This window comes from Rhagoletis pomonella, unplaced genomic scaffold (genome assembly GCF_013731165.1).
Source record: "Rhagoletis pomonella isolate Grant_MI unplaced genomic scaffold, Rhpom_1.0 Rhpom_scaffold_00002, whole genome shotgun sequence".
NCBI lineage: Eukaryota > Metazoa > Arthropoda > Insecta > Diptera > Tephritidae > Rhagoletis > Rhagoletis pomonella.
In genome coordinates this window covers 65,859,839-65,879,716 of record NW_023458556.1, presented here as the reverse complement: position 1 = coordinate 65,879,716, position 19,878 = coordinate 65,859,839, and the positions used below count along the sequence as shown (strand labels likewise).

Sequence of the window (19,878 nt, the reverse complement as noted above, 5' to 3'; positions counted from 1 at the left end):
CTTCATCTGTTTGTTGGTTGGTGTTGTTTCCACTTGAAATCACCTTGTCATTTTTATTTAAATTGAGTTATCAGTGGAGTATCAGTAGCACAAAATTCACTCAGTTTTGCACACGACGACACAGCTAGCAAAGTTAGAGCTTTTGACTGGAGCCTCCTGGCCCGGCTCATTTGTCATGCCGTGCATTGCAAATATCCATCTATGCAAACAAGCATGCAGCTTCATTCATCGAAGCTAAGAAGGAGCAAGCGATCGCGGTACTCGAACGCATCTCAATTTCATTGCGAATCAGTTTCACTACACTTGACTTGGTCGATAAATGAATGCAGGGATGGCTGGTTGACTGGCTGGCTGGTTGGCTGGTCGACTGACTGTCTGCTTGGTTCTTCTCTTGTTGGTCTTGCTTCCATTGATTTCATGTACATATAGAACATATTGAAGAGTTTCTTCCGCTGCATGGATCATGTGTTTGTTTTTTTTCGGTCGCGCTATGTAGATATTGCTTATTATTATTTTAATTTTTTTGTCTTCTGATTTCGACTTCATTCTTCCCCAGAAATGCATTACAATGCAAGCATGATTTTCAAAATTTTTTCACTTCAATAAAACTCAATAAAATTTCGTTTGTAAGGTGAGGTTTGTTCTTATTTTTTCTTATTTGTTGTGTTTGCCTTTTATCTGTTGTTGTTGTTTAGTTGTGTATTTGTATTTGTGATTGTTCTGGTGTCTGGAATGTGGTGATGTCAAATCAGTTTTGGTTCAATATTTGTGTTAATGTGTCTTTCTTTCTTCATAACTTTTCAAACGGTTCATTGTGGCGGCGATGCGGTGTGTGTCGATGCGAGCACAGCCAATTTGTATATAATTTTACGGGTTAATGCACCTGATTGCTTGTTGTATGACGAAAGGAAATTGTGGGATATCTAAATTATTTAATCTTGAGAATGATATGCATTTTTTGTGAAAGTTGAGAGGGAGTGTGCGGCACGACCGAAATGTTAAATAAATAAAAAAAAAGGTGGCTAATTTTTAACTAGGTATGCATTTTTAGAATTTCTAAGGCATTAATGGACATTTTCGGCTTTGAGATGGTGTCAAGTTGGGGAGTTCGTAATCTGGTTTAGGTTTGATTATGAAATATGAAGAAAGCAGAAATACACACACAATTTTCTTTCGATATGATGAATACCTCTAATGCGATGCTTTGGTCTGAGTAATATGAACGCGGGGGTAAAGTCTAGGTATGAGGAAAAATTTTGAGTAAGAATTAAATATCAAATGAATTTCAGTAGGAAGTACATATTTAATATTGTGTTCTATGGCATCGTCTTTTAGTTTCCAGCTTTGTAGTCAATTTTCCATATAAGAAAAATACTAGAGATCAATACCGTGACCACGTCCCTAATAAGTAGGTTGCCAAGGCCGAGATTACAACACAGAGGTCTTGCATATTATATGGCTAAAATAAATACCGTTCTCGTAGTTTCGTTCTCAAAAACGCTTCAAAATTACAACCGAAATAAAAGCAAAACTTCTGAGAACGGGAATTATATAAGAACAAAACCCTGTGTATCGTTGTCAATGAGAACAGAATGGGAATAATACTTTCAGGAATATTTCTAAGAGAACAAAATGAGAACAACAGTTTCCGGAAAGTTTTGGCATAGAACAAAACGGGAACAAAAGTCTGAGGAACTTTCTCTCGAAAAACAATTTGGGAAATAAAATCTGAAGTACTTTCTGACACAGAACGAAACGGGAACACATTTTCTCTGAACTATTCGCGAAAAATGGAAACCAGAAAAAAATCTTTGTCATATTGTTCGATTAGTTTTAAATGTTTGAATATTAAAATTAATCAAAAAAGAACAAAGATAATTGTGTAAATAGTGGCAACGAAAGACTTAAGACACGAACTTGTTTTTTTTTGTGGCTTGACACTGGATACCTTGCATAGTTGGATTCGTTGCTTTGAATGTTTGTTACACACAGAGTTGGGCATTATTCGAATAAATTGTTATTTAGATAATTATTCGAATAAAATTTTATCCGTAATGTAATTCATTATTTAAAATAACGAATAAAATAACGAATAAATTATTCGCAAGCAATTTATTCACGAATAAGTTATCTGCGAATAATTTATTCGTTATTTTAAATAATGAATAAAAACTCATTTTTAACACATTGAGCCACCTTTTACTTTTATTTCTATTGTCAAGGATTGTGAGTTAGCTGAATTCTGGTTACTATTTTATCAAGAATACTAGCCCATTCCCTTTGGTTTCGCGGCACCTGATAAGATTTTTCGCGTTGGCCAATGCAAGAAAAACAATTTATTCATTTGTTATTCGTCATTCGAATAAATTTTGCCCAACTCTGGTTACACATAGGTTATTTCGGCTACCGATTAAAAAATGGCAGATAAGAGCATAGCCGATCAACGAAAAGCAGCCGTCCAAGACAAGTTCAGGATAGAAATGGCATTAATGGTAGATATTCCAATGCAATATTCTGGCAACACTAATTGTGGTAACACGGCTCGGAGGTTTTTTTTTAATTGTCAATTGTCTGCTCAAATAACCGGAGTAAGCCACGAATTAATAAAAATACTTGGCCTAATTTTTGCGCTGTATGGTCTCTGGATATTCAATAAACACCGACAGCTTTCGCGAATATGTATTGGATACCACAAAGTACACAAGATATTGATTCAATTCATGTTATTGAAAGTGTACCACTACCGAGAGACATGATGTCGGAAGAAGCCTTGGAAGCCAGAAATAAAGATTTGCGAAATTTTCGGCTTAAACATACTGGCAAAAATTCGCGCTTAAATGCAAGGGAGGATTTGATGAACTTGTTATTAGCATCTTCGGGTCCAGTCATAACAAGTTTGTACGAAACTTCATTAAATAACTGCAGCAATGAACTTTTTTTGGCAGGGAATCGCAGAATAACCTTTTCTATTATCCTTAACAATCAGAAAATTCCGATTCGGATTCGGAGAACTGACTCCAAGTACATGTTTTTCTAAATATTCAATATTTACAAATAGCAAGAATAAAGTAAAAAAATTAAAAAATAAAAACAATATGGTAGACTGCTGGCTATGGCGGCTGGGGTCGCGTTGGATCGAATCAGAGTTGAAGATGTCTGATGAGATGTGGTGATCTCTGAAATAGCCATAACTTCTACCAAAATGTAAATTGATACTTTTTTTCCGCAAAAATTTTCATTAAAAACGGCCTCAATACAATTGTTGAATTAAAAAAAAATGTTTTTTAATAATTATTTTAAAAATAAAAAAGAAAACTGTTTAACTTTGTTCGTTTTTAGATTAATATTACACATATAAAATTTCTAATTTTGTGAAATTTTCTTTATATTTTGAATAATTAATTTCGTTACGCTAGAACAGCCAAATCGACCACTGTGCGTCGGCATGGTTAAATATTAACCGATTTCAAATTAAAAAACCACTGTCTTCTTTTTTCGATGTTATCAAATTCTGGAGAGGGTGTACATACCCTCAAATGTTCATAGTGCATATTTATGCAAAGCTGTGCTCCCTTAAGTTTAACTTAAGCTGCATTTAAAAATGTATACTTGAGTTACGTTTAATTAATTCTTGAGCTGCTTTTAAGCGAAGTTACTACTAGTAATAGGAAAACTAAACTAAATATAAAACTTGTGTTCAACAACAAAAAATTACGAAAATCTTATGATTATACAGATTTTGCTCTAAAAAAACCTAAAGCGTCGACGGGAGAAACTAAATTAAATTATATAGCAACCCTTTTCGCACAAAATTATCGTATGTTACATTTTTTACGAAATTCACTTTTTGATGCAACTTTGTTTTACAACCCATAACGCATCAGCTGTTCAAATATTACGGCTTGAATCCAAATAGCTACCCCAAAAATTGACTGTAAATTTTATCGTATGTGACAATGATTTTTTTCTTGTGGACGAAATTATCATATGGGCTAAGAAATTATAACGTAGAGACCATCCTACAAAAAAGCCTTGCGTTTAGTTATATTTCTCATTTATCTCAGCAAATCTAAACTATCTAAACTTTGGTATTGATGGTGCTAGCCAAAGCAGAGAAAAATACAAAAAGTACTTTCCTGTAAGATTTGGTTTTTGTACGATACGATAATTTTGCGCAAACGCGTCGATATGTATGTACATGTGTATGTATATAAATAAAATAAAAATATGTACATAATATAGCATTCCTTTCAGACAAGAAAAGCGTACTAACGAGACCGTAAAAGTATTATGCGGTGCAGACCATCATTCTACATTAACACACAAGCCTTTAGTCTCATAGAAGTTCTACATTAGTACAATTTGCCTGCCACACATTTCGCTTTTTTTTTAATTCAAGCTACGATTTTCTACCAAAATTAGTTCGATATTTACCCCACATACCTTGGGAGAACCCAACAGCTTCTAAGCCGTGGGGTAATCCGAAGGGTCCAAGCGAAGGCATTGGCATTCCTGGCGGCAGCGGCCCATGCGGCACCGAATGATGTGGATGTGGGCCGCCATAGCTGTGCGGATGTGGACCCAAATCGCCGGATTTCAAGAAACCCGCAGCCATTAAGGCTTCTGTTGAGTGTAGAGCCACTGTGACGTCTGATGGGTTAGCAGTTGAAGGTCTAAAGAGAAAAATAAAACAGATATGTGATCAGAATATGGTGTAAACAAGGGAGAGGAAGTAGTATTTACTCGAAGAAAATTAAAGTTGATATGTAATTAACGTCTTGATTTCAAAATACTTATACTTATTAGATATATTTACAAAGTATGGCACTCCTAGTATTGGCCACAAAAATGGCAACATACGAGTGCTAACAATGGCTAACAAAAGTGGCCACCCGTCGGGATTTGCGTGTGTAAATAAATGGATCCCTTTCCTACACTATTTTGTATAGTGTATAGACAACTGCACAAGGGGTGGTCGCTCACTCGATTATTTCTACTTGCATTGCTAGTGAGTGACGAATATCTTCAAATACTCACCGTTTAAGTTGTCGCTGCCGGCGTTGTTGTTGGTTTAGTCGTTACAATATGGGTATTCATAAATTTAAATTTCAGGCAGATGTGTTATTAATTTACGTGTGCGCGTGAGCATGTAATTTGGGGTCGAGTATATGGTTACGAGTATGCCTAATAGCTGCTGCTGATAATCGGCAATGATGATGATGAGGATGCGGATGGTGATGGTGATGATGCGAAGAGTGCTGACTGATTTCGGGCGACGAAAGTTGTTGAGTTGAGTTTCGGCTAATGCATCGAAGAAAAAGGCAATAAACCACCAATGCATTTGAATGCAATGAAACGTGAAAACGATCTGACAAAACAAAAAGCATATTTTCGGGAAAAAAAAGAAAAACTACAAACAGAGGTGTATTTGTAGGTAGGGAATTGCATGCGAATCGAATAGGCAGACACAGTATTGAGGGTACGAAATATGTTAACAGCAATGTATGCGGTAGACCAAATCAGGGCAAAGGATCAGCCCAACCAACTGACAAGCATATGAGCCAAAGACAAAGAGTGGACGGACGAAGGCACAAATGAAAAGGACTACATTTTGTGGTAAATAGTGATCGCACATGCGAAACGAAGGTGTGGATATGTGAAGCACGTGTTTTTTTTTTTTTTTTGCATACCTGATGAAAGGAAAATTCGCCATTTAGGATAACCGAAAAATGTATGTTATATTTGTTTTTATGAGAAAGAAAAGTACACATTTTGCAAGAACTGGGTAATCCGGCAATTGAATGAGTCACTGAAAAGTATTTTAAGTTAATGGAAATTTGCAAAGCCGACAAAACACGCACTGACATAGCCACAAAAGATGGAAAAGGATGAACAGACATGCGTCTCTACATTGCACGAGCATATTTGGCTTTTGTTTAAAATTTCAGAATGCATGTGCAATAATTTTTTGCTATTGCAATTTGTAGGTAAGAACAGTCATAAAAACTAATCCAGGTCGCAAGACTATGCATAGCGAACCACGAATCCTTTTAAGTGAGCGTATGGATGTCTGAAGAGAACGAATAAGCCTAATCGATGCTTTCCAGCGATAACAACCAGAATTTTATGGAGAAAGCAAACTAAAGATCAAAAGGCCACCGCAAATTAGGCGACAAAGTGTTGATGGAAATACGAAGATTTTGTTAGACGAAAAAGTAACACAGGATATTTGTGTAAGACACAAAAAATTGTGAAAATGCGGTGAAATAATTTTTCAGTGCACTTACTGCACTACAAGTACAAAACCAAAAGATAATATTTATTTATATATTTTTCGAGACACACAGCACCGCATTACATAAGAAAAATGGTAACAGCAACAATTGCTGTGATTTTATTATTGTCAACTACAGTGATTTTGAGCATCATAAGTGGCAGACATATGTATGTATGTATATGCACCTATAGATGGATGTTTGCATGTATCTATTTATTTTTGTACGTGACTTTTCTGTAAATTAGCGCAAAACTACAGGCACAAATAAAAATATACATAACTACAAAATACTAAAACATTTGGGACCTTTCGTACCAATGAACGCACCACAGAGCCTAACTAACCTACCGACAATCATCAATGGAAATAATCAAAAGCAAAAACTTGATACATACAAATACATACATATATGACTAATGAGTTAGTCTAATAGCAAACGAGCGAGCGCGTACGAGTTACATTTGTCTCTTACCGAAAAAAAAAATCCAAAAAGAAATGGACCTTTATTAATTTTTTGCCGTTTTAAAATCTAAATCGTTTTTCTGCAACTTTATCACGTACGCATGCGCATTACATTATTTTGAAAAAAAAAAAAACAATAAAAAAGAGCATGAAGAGAATAATAGATTTTACTTTCAGTTTCCGGCAGCTCGAAGCAACGGAAAATAAAATAAAACTAACAAATCAGAAACATAAAAGGAAATAAGAAAAATCTCAATTGCACATGACTGCCATTGTTGAATTGTGTAAATGAACCATATCCAGCTAGTTAAATGCAGATATTCATTTGTATGAGTATTTTCCGTAGGAACCGTGACTGTTGTGTAGTCAGCAGTCAGAGGTATAAATCAAGGAAAGGCCTAGACAACTTCAAAATCATACGAGAACACAATTTTTGTACTTAAAATTGGTGCTAGTAAACGATAAAAACACCCACCCTTTCAAATATAGTCTTACCTATAGGGGCTCTCGCGCGCATAATTTTATCATAATTTGCTTTAAGTTGGCATCATTTATTCACTTATTCACTTTCAATATACAGACGCGCACTTATGCACGAATATTTTCTTCAACGTTCCCCTTAATTACGGTCAAAATAATATTATTTATTTACGGTAGCAATAGCGGTATAGGTAAACATCAACAAATGCCCAAAGAAAATAAATATACAAACATGCCAAAAGAGCAGTCAGTCAGTCGAATCTGTCATTTAACTATTATTTATCTAAGCATGTTAGAGTTAACTAATGGCCAACTGGGCATTAGAAATGCCATATGGAGCAAAGCGCATAGCAAGAAGCCAGAAGCTGGCAATGAGAATATGTACTAAGAATAAAAAAAATACTAACAAACATGCCTGGGAATTTGCTTGTGGGCAAACATGTCTGCAGCTAGGAAGCTGATTTAGAAGATGTGAGAAAATATATGATTATATATACCGATGTATGCATCATTAGTTTCAAAATAATGTTCATTGGAGCCAGGGGCGCACAGTGTAACGCCTGTGGCCAAAAATAGTAAAAATTAAGGTGCTGAGTTTAGAAATATTTTGTTGGGGACCGACCATAAATACTCTTATTAAAAGAGGACTAAAAGTTTTTTCACTATTTCCTCTTTTTGATTAAAGAATTTGCTTCTGAAAGCAGAAGTTTAAAAAAACGTTTCTTTTATATTCAAAAATTACTTGTTTTTTAAACTGTCTTTTGAAGGCTGCAAGCTTCTCATTTATGAAGCAATTTTCTTAATGTTATCTGTAATCAACTTTAGATGCACTTAGCGTTCAATCGCTTTCTCCCCATACACTTCTAATTTTACGTTTCTGAGTATAAATTCATAAGAAAGGATATTAAATGCAAATAAAGAAAAGAAGAAAATATAAAATTTGATAACAACAAGTAATTTTTAAGCAAACAACAAAACCGATTTCAATTCTCATAAAAACATTTGAGATTATCGTTAATTTCTTCATGATCCGATGATCGGACTTAAACTAAATTAATATGTGAGGTAACATCTTTCCTTTGAAAAAAAAAAAAACTATTATAGAAATCGGTTAGCGTGGTCCATTAGGGTTTGTGATGAGAGACCATTTATTCGGGGTAATATATGTATGTAAATGAAGAATGCCTCCTATTCTTATTATTCTTATTTTCAATGTATTTTCGGTTGAGATAGGGCGTTTTTGAACCGAATTATAAGAAAGGGCATTCTGAGATAGGGCATTTTTCAATCAAATTCTGAAGTAGGGCGTTCTGGAAAAGTTTTCTAAGATAGAGCGTTGTTGAAAAATTTTCTGAGTTCGTTTTCGAACTGGCTGCCGTGGTAGGTCGATCTTCTACTCAGGAATCGATGTTTCCTATGAAAATAATACTGTTAAATTTTTTTTTCCAAGTACAACGGTTTGAAAAGATTTTTGGTTTCCTTATAAATAGAGCTTCTATTCGAATTTTTTACTGCCTTAAAAAAGGAGAAGATTATCAATACGTTGGAATATATTTTATTTTTATTTTTTTCTTTAATGTATGTTACCGCATAATTCGATAATTATTTTTACATCGGAAAGGTAGTGTCCCACAGGTGGTCCCATATCAATTTAGTTTAGATCCGATTATTGTATCATACAAAAATAACGGTATTCCCAAATTTGTATATGAGAATTGAAGTCGGTTGTGTTTTTTTCTTAAGAATTACTTAAATTTTCCTTAAAAATTAAAAATTTATTAGATTTAAATTAATTTTCGGTCCATAGTCAAATTATTTAGTCATTTTTAAACGCTCTATAATTTTATTACATTAATTTAAAAATAGTTTTATTGAAAAGAAAATTAAAATTACGATGTTATAGATTTTAAGTAATTTATTTTCGCTTAAATTAGCAAGGTTTCCTATGTGTTAAATACAGTTTTCTTAAAGCTTAACAAAATTTGCTGCCAATTTTGATTATTATAAAAGTGATTGTGGCGCTAAAACCAGACTTCGTTACATCCATAAAATCAGCACCTAAGCAATTCGCTTTGGCGCAACTTTTGGGTGAAGTGACGCATTCAATGCCAGTGCGATTTTTAATTCATTTTTAATTTGAAAACTTATAACTTATTTAAATGCGTTAGTTCAGACGCGCATACATACACATACATACGTATGTAATAAATGCATTTGTGCATACAAATGTATTTATGCAAATATGTAAATATTAACGGACATATGTACGTATCTACATATGTAGAAGTGCTCTCACATAACGTGAAAATTCGCAAACGTCAGCGTGTGTTTAAGGAGAACGCAATTGACAGACAGCAGTTAGGCATCGGCGTGGAAAAATTGCATTTGCATTTGCATATGTCAAAAAACTAATTAAAAGCAAACAACTTGTTCGCAAGTCAAACACCAACAACCAAGCAAGCCAGCTCATATGTAGATATGTATTTTGTGAATACAAAGAAGTTAGTAAGTAGCTGAACTGCATTGCAGCCCAGTTGAACATATTTCTAGGCCAACTCATCTACTTGCTTGCATTTTTATTAAACAGTGGCGCACTGCTGTTTTCCTTGAATTTGCTGCGTGCCTTGTACAGTTAATAGTCTTAAACTTGTCAAAATCGTCAACAAACATAACACACACTCCCGCACGCACAACTAACTAATTCACACATTATTCACATTTTCGGTTTGAAACTTAATTAAACTTCAAGTTGAGTTTTTAACAGATTAGATTCATCACGCAGATTCAGATTCGAATTCCGTTGCGGTTGCCGTGGCCGTTGCCGTTGCCGTTGCCGTTACGGCTACGCACAGTAAAGTTGGCCAACGGCTAACTGGGGGAAATTTTTGCAACAAAATCAGCAATGAGAAAAATTAGAAATATTTTATTATAAATAGAAAATGTTACGCGCCATGCGGCCGCATGCAATCGTCAATGTCAGCCGCTTTTCGTCTTATTGAAATTGAAATGTTCAAATGCTATGCAATGAAATGCAATGCGATGAAATAAAAAAGCGGAAAATCAAATGCAAATTCGAATTAAATGTCAGCACGCATTTAAACTGAAAAGGAAAAGGAAAATGCCAGCAAACGAGCGTTTATAGCAAATATGTATACATATGTATGTATGTATGCACGATCTCCCCTCACCTGTTTATTAACTGCTGCTAATCAAAACGAAATTGGCCAAGAAGAAATGATTTTCCCGTCGCCAACGTCAACAACTGTACCGACGTTGAATAAATGCAGAAAAATGTGCAGTGGTTACATGTAACAGCGAAAAAGCCAACTACAATAAAACAACAAAGGCACCTTCAGTAGCGTCATGGCAGCAAACGTCGACATCACTGCCGACACCGTCGCATTCGCTGCGATAACCCGCTGTTTTACTAAGTTTATTAAGCCGCATTATTTATCCCCCCAAACGAACAGTGGGGCAGCTCATTATGCACCGCCAACAACAACAACAGCACGACTACTGTTGCGGCACTGTGGAGATGCGGACGTCAAGCGCAGCGGCTGCTGTTAAGTGCAGCGAAGCTAGAAAATGGTAAAAAAGAAATGACTATTAAACCAGTAGCTGTGCTGGCATTCTCTCCAATATCTGTATTCATTAATAATACGGCCAGTTTTTGGGTGCATATGCCAGCCAGCCAGCCACCACTGAGATATGCCGTGTGTGCAGCGTCGGCGGCGGTGGCGGCTAGCAGTCAACTCAAATTTTCTAAGATTGAGTGGTTTAACGGTCAAAGACATTAGCCTACATATTTGTTGGTGAACTATTTTCTTAGTTTGTAGATGACTTATGCTCTCCAGCACTTTTATGAGAAATATTTTATGCTGTAATTTTTGGCAATAAGTGGTTGGTTCGGACAAGAAGCGCGATCCCGTCATAAGCGCCGACTAGCGCGGGATATAAGTTAGGGGGAATTGATTGCAAGGCTCAAGGCCATCGTTAACGGACTGAAAGGGGCCTTATCAGTTAGGTTTTGGACCTGGCGAAAACACCATATATCAGGTATTCACCAAACCAAGAGGAGCTGCCTTTTTGACGCGAATAAATGAATGAATGAAAGAATGAATGGGTATACCTGCAAAACTAATACGACTTTGTAAAATGACATTGCGTGACGCCACCAGAACCGTCCGAATCGGGAGGGGTCTCTGCGAGCTATTTGGTATTAAACGAGGCTTCAGAGAGGGCGACTCGCTTTCATGTGATTTCTTTAATCTGATTTTGTAGAAGATAATAAGAGCTGCAGAACTAAACTGCCGCGGAACACTTTTGTTACAAGAGCGTTCAATTTCTAGCGTGTACCGACGGCACATGGTGGAGAAAATCTGGAATGGATTAAATATTTAAAATATTTAATTTTTGACTTGTGCTGTTTAATCATCACTAAAATTTTTTACAATTTGATATTGCTCTTCATATTTGCACAGCCGCAAGTTTTCAAAGTTAACATGTGGTGCGACAAATGTATGCATAAAGTTGCAGTTATGTATTTGCTTAACAAATTGCTGCTGTGGAGTTTCGCCCGAAAACCAATTCGCCCAAATATTTTTCATCCGCCCTACAGTGGTCTGAAACCCAAATGTAGGGGACAAAACTCTTTGCTCAAAGACGATTTGACACAATTTGACACCACTTTGTTTTCATGTGTTTTTGAGGTAGCTGATTACGAATCTGAAGTCAGATCTTAAAAATTCAAAATGGTGGATCCAATATGGCGAAAAGAAAAATGAAGAAATTAGTAAACTTGACTAAAATAGGGCACTTTGGGGCTTTTGAGATCGCGGATTGCGAGTCCCGAATCAAAGGTTCGAATTTTGAAATGGCAATTGATTTTGGCAGTCTTTAAAAGAAAGTGAGTTTGGAGATGGTAAAGTCAAGTAATTAATTTTCTGTAGTTAAAGCAGAAAACATTTTATTGTCAATCAAATTTTATTTTTATAATATTTCACACATTGAAAACCAGCTAACAAAACTTGGTTTGAATAGCCGAATTGGTAAAAAGTTTTATCAATAATGAAGATTGGGCAAAAGGCTGGAAAGTGTTAGTAAAGTTCGTCGTTACCTTACGTGGAATCAGCAGTTAAACAAATCAGCCGTTCTGCAGCAGTTATCTTTATGCTTACAAGTAAATCATTTCTTACAACTTTACATATATATCTTGAAGATTTATTATAAATAAGTGAAATAATATTAAAAAGTCTCAAAATGCGCTGGAAAAACCTCTTACATGGCCCGCTTTAAAGAGGATTACATATAGCAAAAAGTGGCAAAAAGTGCCAAAAAGCAAAAATAGTTATGGAAAGCTTTAGTCTTATTAAACATTATCTCAAAAATAATTTTTCGGACAAATTCGCACAACTTAACTTTTGCCATTTGAAATTTGTAATATGCAAATTTGTAAACACTAGCTTTTGTTGGCGATTTTTAAATATAATCATTGGAAATAGAATGAAATATTTTACACTATCTTATAGCGTCTAAGTCAAGCTACCAAACTGATGTGACAATTTTATAGGCAAGTAAAGCTATGATTTTTAGCGCAAAATCAACTAGGCGTGAGTGTGTGTCGCTAAACCACTGATACACCCATATTCAACTATTTTGGTGGTTAATCATAATACAATTAAAAATATAAAAATAGAAAAAAAAATTAATTTAACGAATTCGATTTTCCCACTTTTGTCCATCTAGATTTGAGATTCAGACCACTGTGCATCCGTAGCGAATACACGGAACCGAAAAGTTAACGATTTTTGGTGCAAATGAATCTCATGATATGGCTGAATGTGTCTTGTGTTCGTATTAATCACAGCTAAAAAAAAAATAATAATTTAGCAAACTAAATATTAATAATAATTTAAGTTAAGAAGAGAAAAAGTCAAAAAGTCTGTTTTTAAAATGCTGCACTCTGATAATGTTGCCATAAAAGAAGGTGAAATTTTTTTCGAGAAAAGAAAACGCCACTAATTAACCAAAATTTGCTTTAATTTATTAACTACTTATTCAAAAAATTACTAGGAATAGTGATTGCTCTTTTCGTTCTGAAGTTATTAATTAATCCGTGCCAGCTTGGCCATTTCGTCCATTGTGCGACATCAGCATCATCGGTAAAACGAGCGCTACGTCGCACGTTGGGACTGCAGCTGCCAAAAGTAATTAAATTGGGCTTGTGAATTCTGAAAAACCCGAATCAAAAAGAAAACGCTCCTCCGCTATGCAAATACCAGGTGTAGAAGGACTGCGCTTAAGTTAGCGTGCTTTATTGGACTCGGTCAATATCGTTTACCTGGTCAGAGCATAAAGCACAAAATACACGTTCACGGTATAAATATTTTTTATGTGCGATTTTTTTTCATTTTAGTAGGTCAGATTCAATGATTGAGAGCAAAGTAATTTTATTGAATTAAAAGCTAACCAGATTCAGCTTTCTCTAAAAATTCGTAATACAATCTATGCTATTTTTGGGGACGAAAAATATATGTATTTATATTTTTCTGTTGCCATCCGTTGAGTTTAAACACCAATTTTGTTATTCATAACCTTTGCTTATTTGATAGCAAAGATCTTGTCGCAATCATTTCATTCCTTTCCAATTTTCTTAAACGCCCACACGAAGCAAAAGTTCTTACTGCCTTATTGATGGTTATTTTGCACCTCAGGCAATGGAAGTCTTTTCAACACCAATTCAAAAATTATAAAATCACTCTACCGTGATCACGTAGACAGCTATATATACATGTACATAGGTAGGTATAGCTATCAGACAAAAAAAAAATTTATGAAACATACAAATAAGTCCCATTTTTGATTTCCTGTTGATATTCTACGTTATTAATTTCGATCTATTATGCGCCAGCACTCATAAGCATGATTATGTAAATTTATTTTTGTGATATTTATTTTATTTTATTTATTTTGCTAAAAGCACGCCAAAAGAAAACAAACAAAAATTACATGACAGTGTCGCCAACAATTCTTTGTTTATACATTTTTTGAAGCAGTGCTTGGCAATTTACCAAGCAAACAAACAGAGAAACAAAGCTTAGAAAATAATTAAGGTAAAAATATATCGAAAATTGATCAGCTTTGGAGCCAAAAGTGTAGAAAAACCTGACGTGCAGTCATTTAGCTGCCACTGGCGAACCGCATTCAGGCTTATTGCTCTTTGGTCTATCGCAAGACAACTCCACTGGCAGCGGTATGGATATCAGTGTTTTCATATCTACTAAGTAAAAATATGTATGTATGTATGCATATTGAGCTGCGTACGGCTAAAAGACAGCAGTGACAAGTCGACAAGTAAACGTTGCGTCATTTTAATTCAGTTACCATTCGTAGCAACTTTTTTGGTCGTTTTCCTGCAGCTTCCACTGTCATTTGTGACTGTAGCTAAACGAATATTTTTTCTGTTGCACGATCTTGATAGTTGCTGTTTACACTTGAATGATCATTTCTATTTAATTGACTTTGTCAGCCAAAAAGAGCAAAGAAAAAAATTTAAAAAAAAACATCGATAAAAAACTGTCGCTAGCAGAGTGTCCAAAAGTCTATGAGCTATGAGAATCGCGCTGCCAAACTTGAGAAGTACAAAAAAATTTAAACCTAAACCAAATGCAGCTGAAGGTGTGCTCTTATTACCCGCAATGATACAAAAAATATAAAGTAAATAATAATTATAATTATCAATTGAATTAAAGTCGCGCACCGCCGCAAGTCTGCCCTGTTGGCTGATAAGGCAATTTAACTAGCTGATCTTGAGTTTGGGCGAGCAATGAAAATAAAAATAAATCTTTAACTTTACTTCAAGCCTTCAATCACTTGATTGACTTATGATTTTAAAATTCACTTATTGTTTGCGCCACAATTGATTGCTGTTGTTATTGGCACTTGTGTGTGTACGAGTATGCATGCGAGCGCCTGGAATCATTGATTCAAATTTAACTTCCTTTTCAAGCCCAGCCCAAGATAAATTGATTTTTTACTACTTATTTTAAGTCTTCTAGCTGTTTCAGTAACAAGCATTTTATCGAATTGTCTTTTTTTGTGGTAAGAAGTGAAAAATATGGAAGCGGATGTGGCGCTGCTTGCCTGCCGCTCCAAACTATGAATGAATAAGTGCGTGCTTTCCATTCAACAAATTTCGAACTTTGCTATGTGCGTAGGTGGCTACATGTTAGGTTTTTGACAGCCAAGAACTGGTTGTTTAAAAAATAAGATAAATAAAAAAAAAGTTAACAATAAAAGAATAAACACGGTTATAAGCCAAATTGGAACTTAGTTGCGTAAATAAGGCATTTCCATCAATTATGGTAAAGAAATAAAAGCGGTGTTCTGAGGGCATTTTTAAACCTAATTCTGGGATAGGGCGTTCTTCAACCAAATTCTGAAGTAGGGCGTTCTTGAAAAGTTGTATGAGATAGGGCGTTGTCTGAGATAGGGCGTTTTGTCTGAGATGGGGTTTTTTCGATCTTCCACTCAGCCATCGAATTAATTTTGGGCTCCGCCGAACTTCGACTTTTTTACTAGGAATGGGTAGTGGGGGTTGAAATTAGATTTTTTCGATTTTCGAACATTTCCCATTTGAAATTTTGTTTGTAATAATGATAACTCGAATCGAAAAACATTCAATTGAACTTAAGTACAAGGTGATGTCAATAATTTTGACATAATGAAAACCAAGTAATAGATAGAGCTTTTAGATTATATTTGTATAAATAAGATGTGTAACTATTTGAATCGATAAATACATTTCAGTATGAGTTAACACTTATACCCGGTTTCACGAAAGCAATTTAAATGAAACATTATTTGTTTGTTTATGAATGTGGTGCCACATACAGTGATGACAGATTTCTACAGAAGGAAGAGTTGCCTTGTTGCAAATAAAGACGAAATTCAATTTTTTTAGAAAAATTCGATTGTATCCAAACTTTAGCACCACAAAGTTCGATTCCAAAAATTCGCCATCCCTATTTTTTACTTGTTTCTAATAGCGGTCTCCCCAAAATTGATGAATTCCAGCTTTAGGGTATCTTAATTAGCATGAAAATTTTCCTTTTTTCCACGAAAAGTTACTTTACGAAGAGGCTGAAACTTCATATGTCGAATTTAAAAAAATTATCGAAATGGAGAGAGTAACCTTTGCGAAATGAAACATATTTATGAATAACGTGGAGAGTTGCATTAAGGAGAGGGAACCGCAAATCTCAACCAGGGCCTTTGCCAAATCATAAGCAGCAAATATGCGCCTCAATATCTTCATTGAGTCGAATTGAATTCTAGAGAAAGTTTGCTGTAAAAGTATCAAAGCATAGCCATTACCGCTTTTAATTTAATGTTGAAATCAGACCACGCGTCGTACAATATTGTTAACATTTAGTTTTCGGAAATTACCGATACTTAGTTTTAGTTTGTTTGTACGCTCGGTTTTAAATAAACTTTGCTTGTGTGTATTACATTTTTAAAAACGTTAAATTGATATATCGTCACTAAAATGGAAAAAGTAGTGACTAATATTTTTTTTAATGATGAAATTCGATGAAATCCAACACATCAATCAAAAAGTGGATTTTTAATTTTATATTAGTTACGACTTTTTGCATTTCAGCGACGATGTTGTGACGATATGTGAGTACTTAAGTCAATAGCTACTGATTGAGATTGGACCTAAAATACTAAAGTGGTTCCTAAAGTACCAAGGCGAAAAGTAACAAAAAAAGGTACATCGGACCCAAAATATCAACTATGGGTCGCCCACAGCGGGCAATGGTCAGCCTATTAGTTTATTTCTGCCATAAAAAGGCGAAATGGAGGAGAAGCTCGTCCAAACACGTATAAAAATTTATAAGTGCCAAATATTAATTTTTTATTCATATTTTATATGTGTTATCCTATCGACCAATTCCACACAAGTTTAACTTTTTTTTTATGAAAAAGCATAAATCAAAATGTATAGGAAAAAGCTATTACCCCAGCTCTATTAATACCTCTGACTATACTAATTTTTTCACTTTCTCAGTTCCATAATATTGCAGCGCCAATTGTGTCTTTCTCCACTTTGAATTGATGCCGCTAAAATACACTCCCGACAGCTATTTCAACCTCCTAACAAAAATTATGTTGCGGTTTTCCCCAAACTCACATTTCGTTCTTATCACTACAGGTAAATTGTGTGCTAGTATGTCGTATGTATGTACATATGTATACATGTAGAGTAAAGAATGTCTGTGCATAAACAATGAAATGATAAATGCATAAGCAAATGAACGTAACCAGTTTTATTGTTATGCTATTTTTCGCCTCAAAAGCATTCGAAATCAAACTTTATATGTACATACATACTACATATGTGTATGTTTTTATTAGGAAACCCCTTTTCTGAAAATTAACATTTCTCATTGGATTTCCAATACCTGCGAGTAATTTGTTCGACGCTTGTTTTTATGCGTAGTCAATGTTTTTATGCGTTGTTTTTGTAGTCGTTGCCGCTGTTGGGGCTGTCGAACATGTGTATCATGAATGTAGTTTTTGTTTTTATTGTTTTTAATTTATTCAATATGCAAATCGTCGGCCAACAAAACGGAGGCACAAAGCGACACCGAAGTGGAAGTCAGCGCAAATGACCAGCCGAGTAGTGATGTGCTGAATTGTCGGTACCCAATACTTGAAGAAAATTTCGGTACCCAATACTTTCTTTTCGGTACCCGATACCGATTCGATACATTAAACCTTCCTCATTACATATACACTTCTTGTCAGCTGATTAAGTTTAGTCACATTTTTTATAAAAGACTAGCACATTACATAACCAGCACCACATTAATCCACATTTCAAACTTTTTACAAAAATTAAAAAAATTCAACAAACTTTAACAATTACACCTAAAAATTTTAAACTTTTTATTAAAAATTTTAGGTATATTGTTTTATAGCCCATTATATTTTAGTAGATTAAACTGCAATATTTATTTTTTTTGTGTTGGCGATCATACTTTATATGGACATAGCATGAAATAAAAAACGCACAAATAAAACGATGCTTTCTCAAAAGATGAACAATGTGTATGTCAGTATTTGAGCCTTCTTGCACATATTGCCACAGTCTTACCAACTGCAACAGTTATTGTGGCAACATTGTTAATTCGTAATATTATTACGATTTGCATTGTGGTTGCCGCAGAGGCAGATATTAATCTAGTAACGAGAACGTTCAGATCAAAATAATGTGGAGAAATAGACTTCTTTAACCATAGATGAATGACTTCAACGATCACTCAACAGCTTTTATTCCATAATTGTGGGTATTGCGGACTCTTATTAGAAATTCTAATATTTCGGTACCGAGTATCGAAAGTATTGGATACTTTTTAAGTCGGTACCGAGTATCGATCAATACTTAAAAGTACCGACTCAGCACATCACTACAGCAGAGCGGGCGGACAGGAGGTTAAGGAAGCGCAGTAAGCAGAGCTGCTTTGCTTTCATGATCAATAATTAATAAAGCAAAGAATATATTGATCGTGTTTGTCGGCTGCTTGGCGGCTTGCTGGATTGCTGGCCGACTTCACTGCTTGGTTGGTTGGCCTGCATGGTGGCTGAAGCGGCGGCCGTCGCTGCTACTAAGCAATGTACTACAAGGCATTAATATTGTAACTTTGGCAGAAATATACGATATAATTTATAGCAGCTATTAAGAATTCAGCGTGTTCAACGCTCTGACGCACACGCTCACACAGTCGCAAGCGTGGCTTGAGATAAACACGTTAAGCTAAAAGTAAGGGGTCTCAACTTAAGCGACGCACGGCGGACGAATGGACGATATTGATGCTGGCTGGTATATGTGGCAGCAATGAGTGGCTCCAGCAGCGTTGGTAACGATCTCTACGGCTACTATACACTTATAAAAAACGTGTGAATAATGTGTCGGCGTTTTAATATGTTAAGCGACGGTTAATATTATTGGATTTCTGTTTAATGCCACACCGCAGCGGGTTCAGAGCATAGCCACAGCGGTGAGTGTCCAAAGTAAATAGTTGGTGAAGGTGGGAAAGTAGTTGCGTAGTTATTGTTGTGTTTTTTATAGTTTTTCTGATTTCAGGGTTTTTGTTTTAAGGTTTTGTTATATTTATTAATTTTAAATTATTAAAAAATATTAACCGTTTGTTTCTGTTTCCTCGAATATTTGGCCAAGACTTTTTCCATTGTATTATAGTTATTGTTTTTTTTTTTGCAATGGCTACTTTGACAATAAGACTTTTTAATTATATATGAAAGTCTCGGGAAGCGAAGTGACTCACTTTGCATGTATAGTTGCATGTTGGGAATGTGTCAAAATTTTATTTTATGAGACTACATGTTTCAACGCAACGACCTTTTCATAGTTTTTTAAGATTTACGTCATAGCGGCGGTGACGGATCTTCCTTTTTTTTGCCAAATCGCATTTATCACGTTTTTTCCTAATTTGCTTTGTTTAGTATTATTATTTGTTATTTGCTTAAAAGAAACTGCACAGGAATTGAAAGCTGGTTTTATAGTTTATCTTTATCGGTTTGTGCGGTATTAAAAAATTTGTGTTTTAAGATTTTTGGCAAAAAAATTTCCCCCC

General features: G+C 35.0%; 1 protein-coding gene across 1 annotated transcript in view; it reads right to left on the bottom strand.

Moving 5' to 3' along the window:
• Positions 1-19,878, bottom strand: part of LOC118733988 (homeotic protein ocelliless-like) — a 65,816-nt gene that overhangs the window by 35,192 nt on the left and 10,746 nt on the right. Inside the window, exon 2 of the mRNA XM_036463654.1 lies at positions 4,435-4,673. Coding sequence (XP_036319547.1) covers positions 4,435-4,615 — 181 coding nt within the window. The 5' untranslated portion in view covers positions 4,616-4,673. The remainder of the gene's footprint in view (positions 1-4,434; positions 4,674-19,878) is intronic.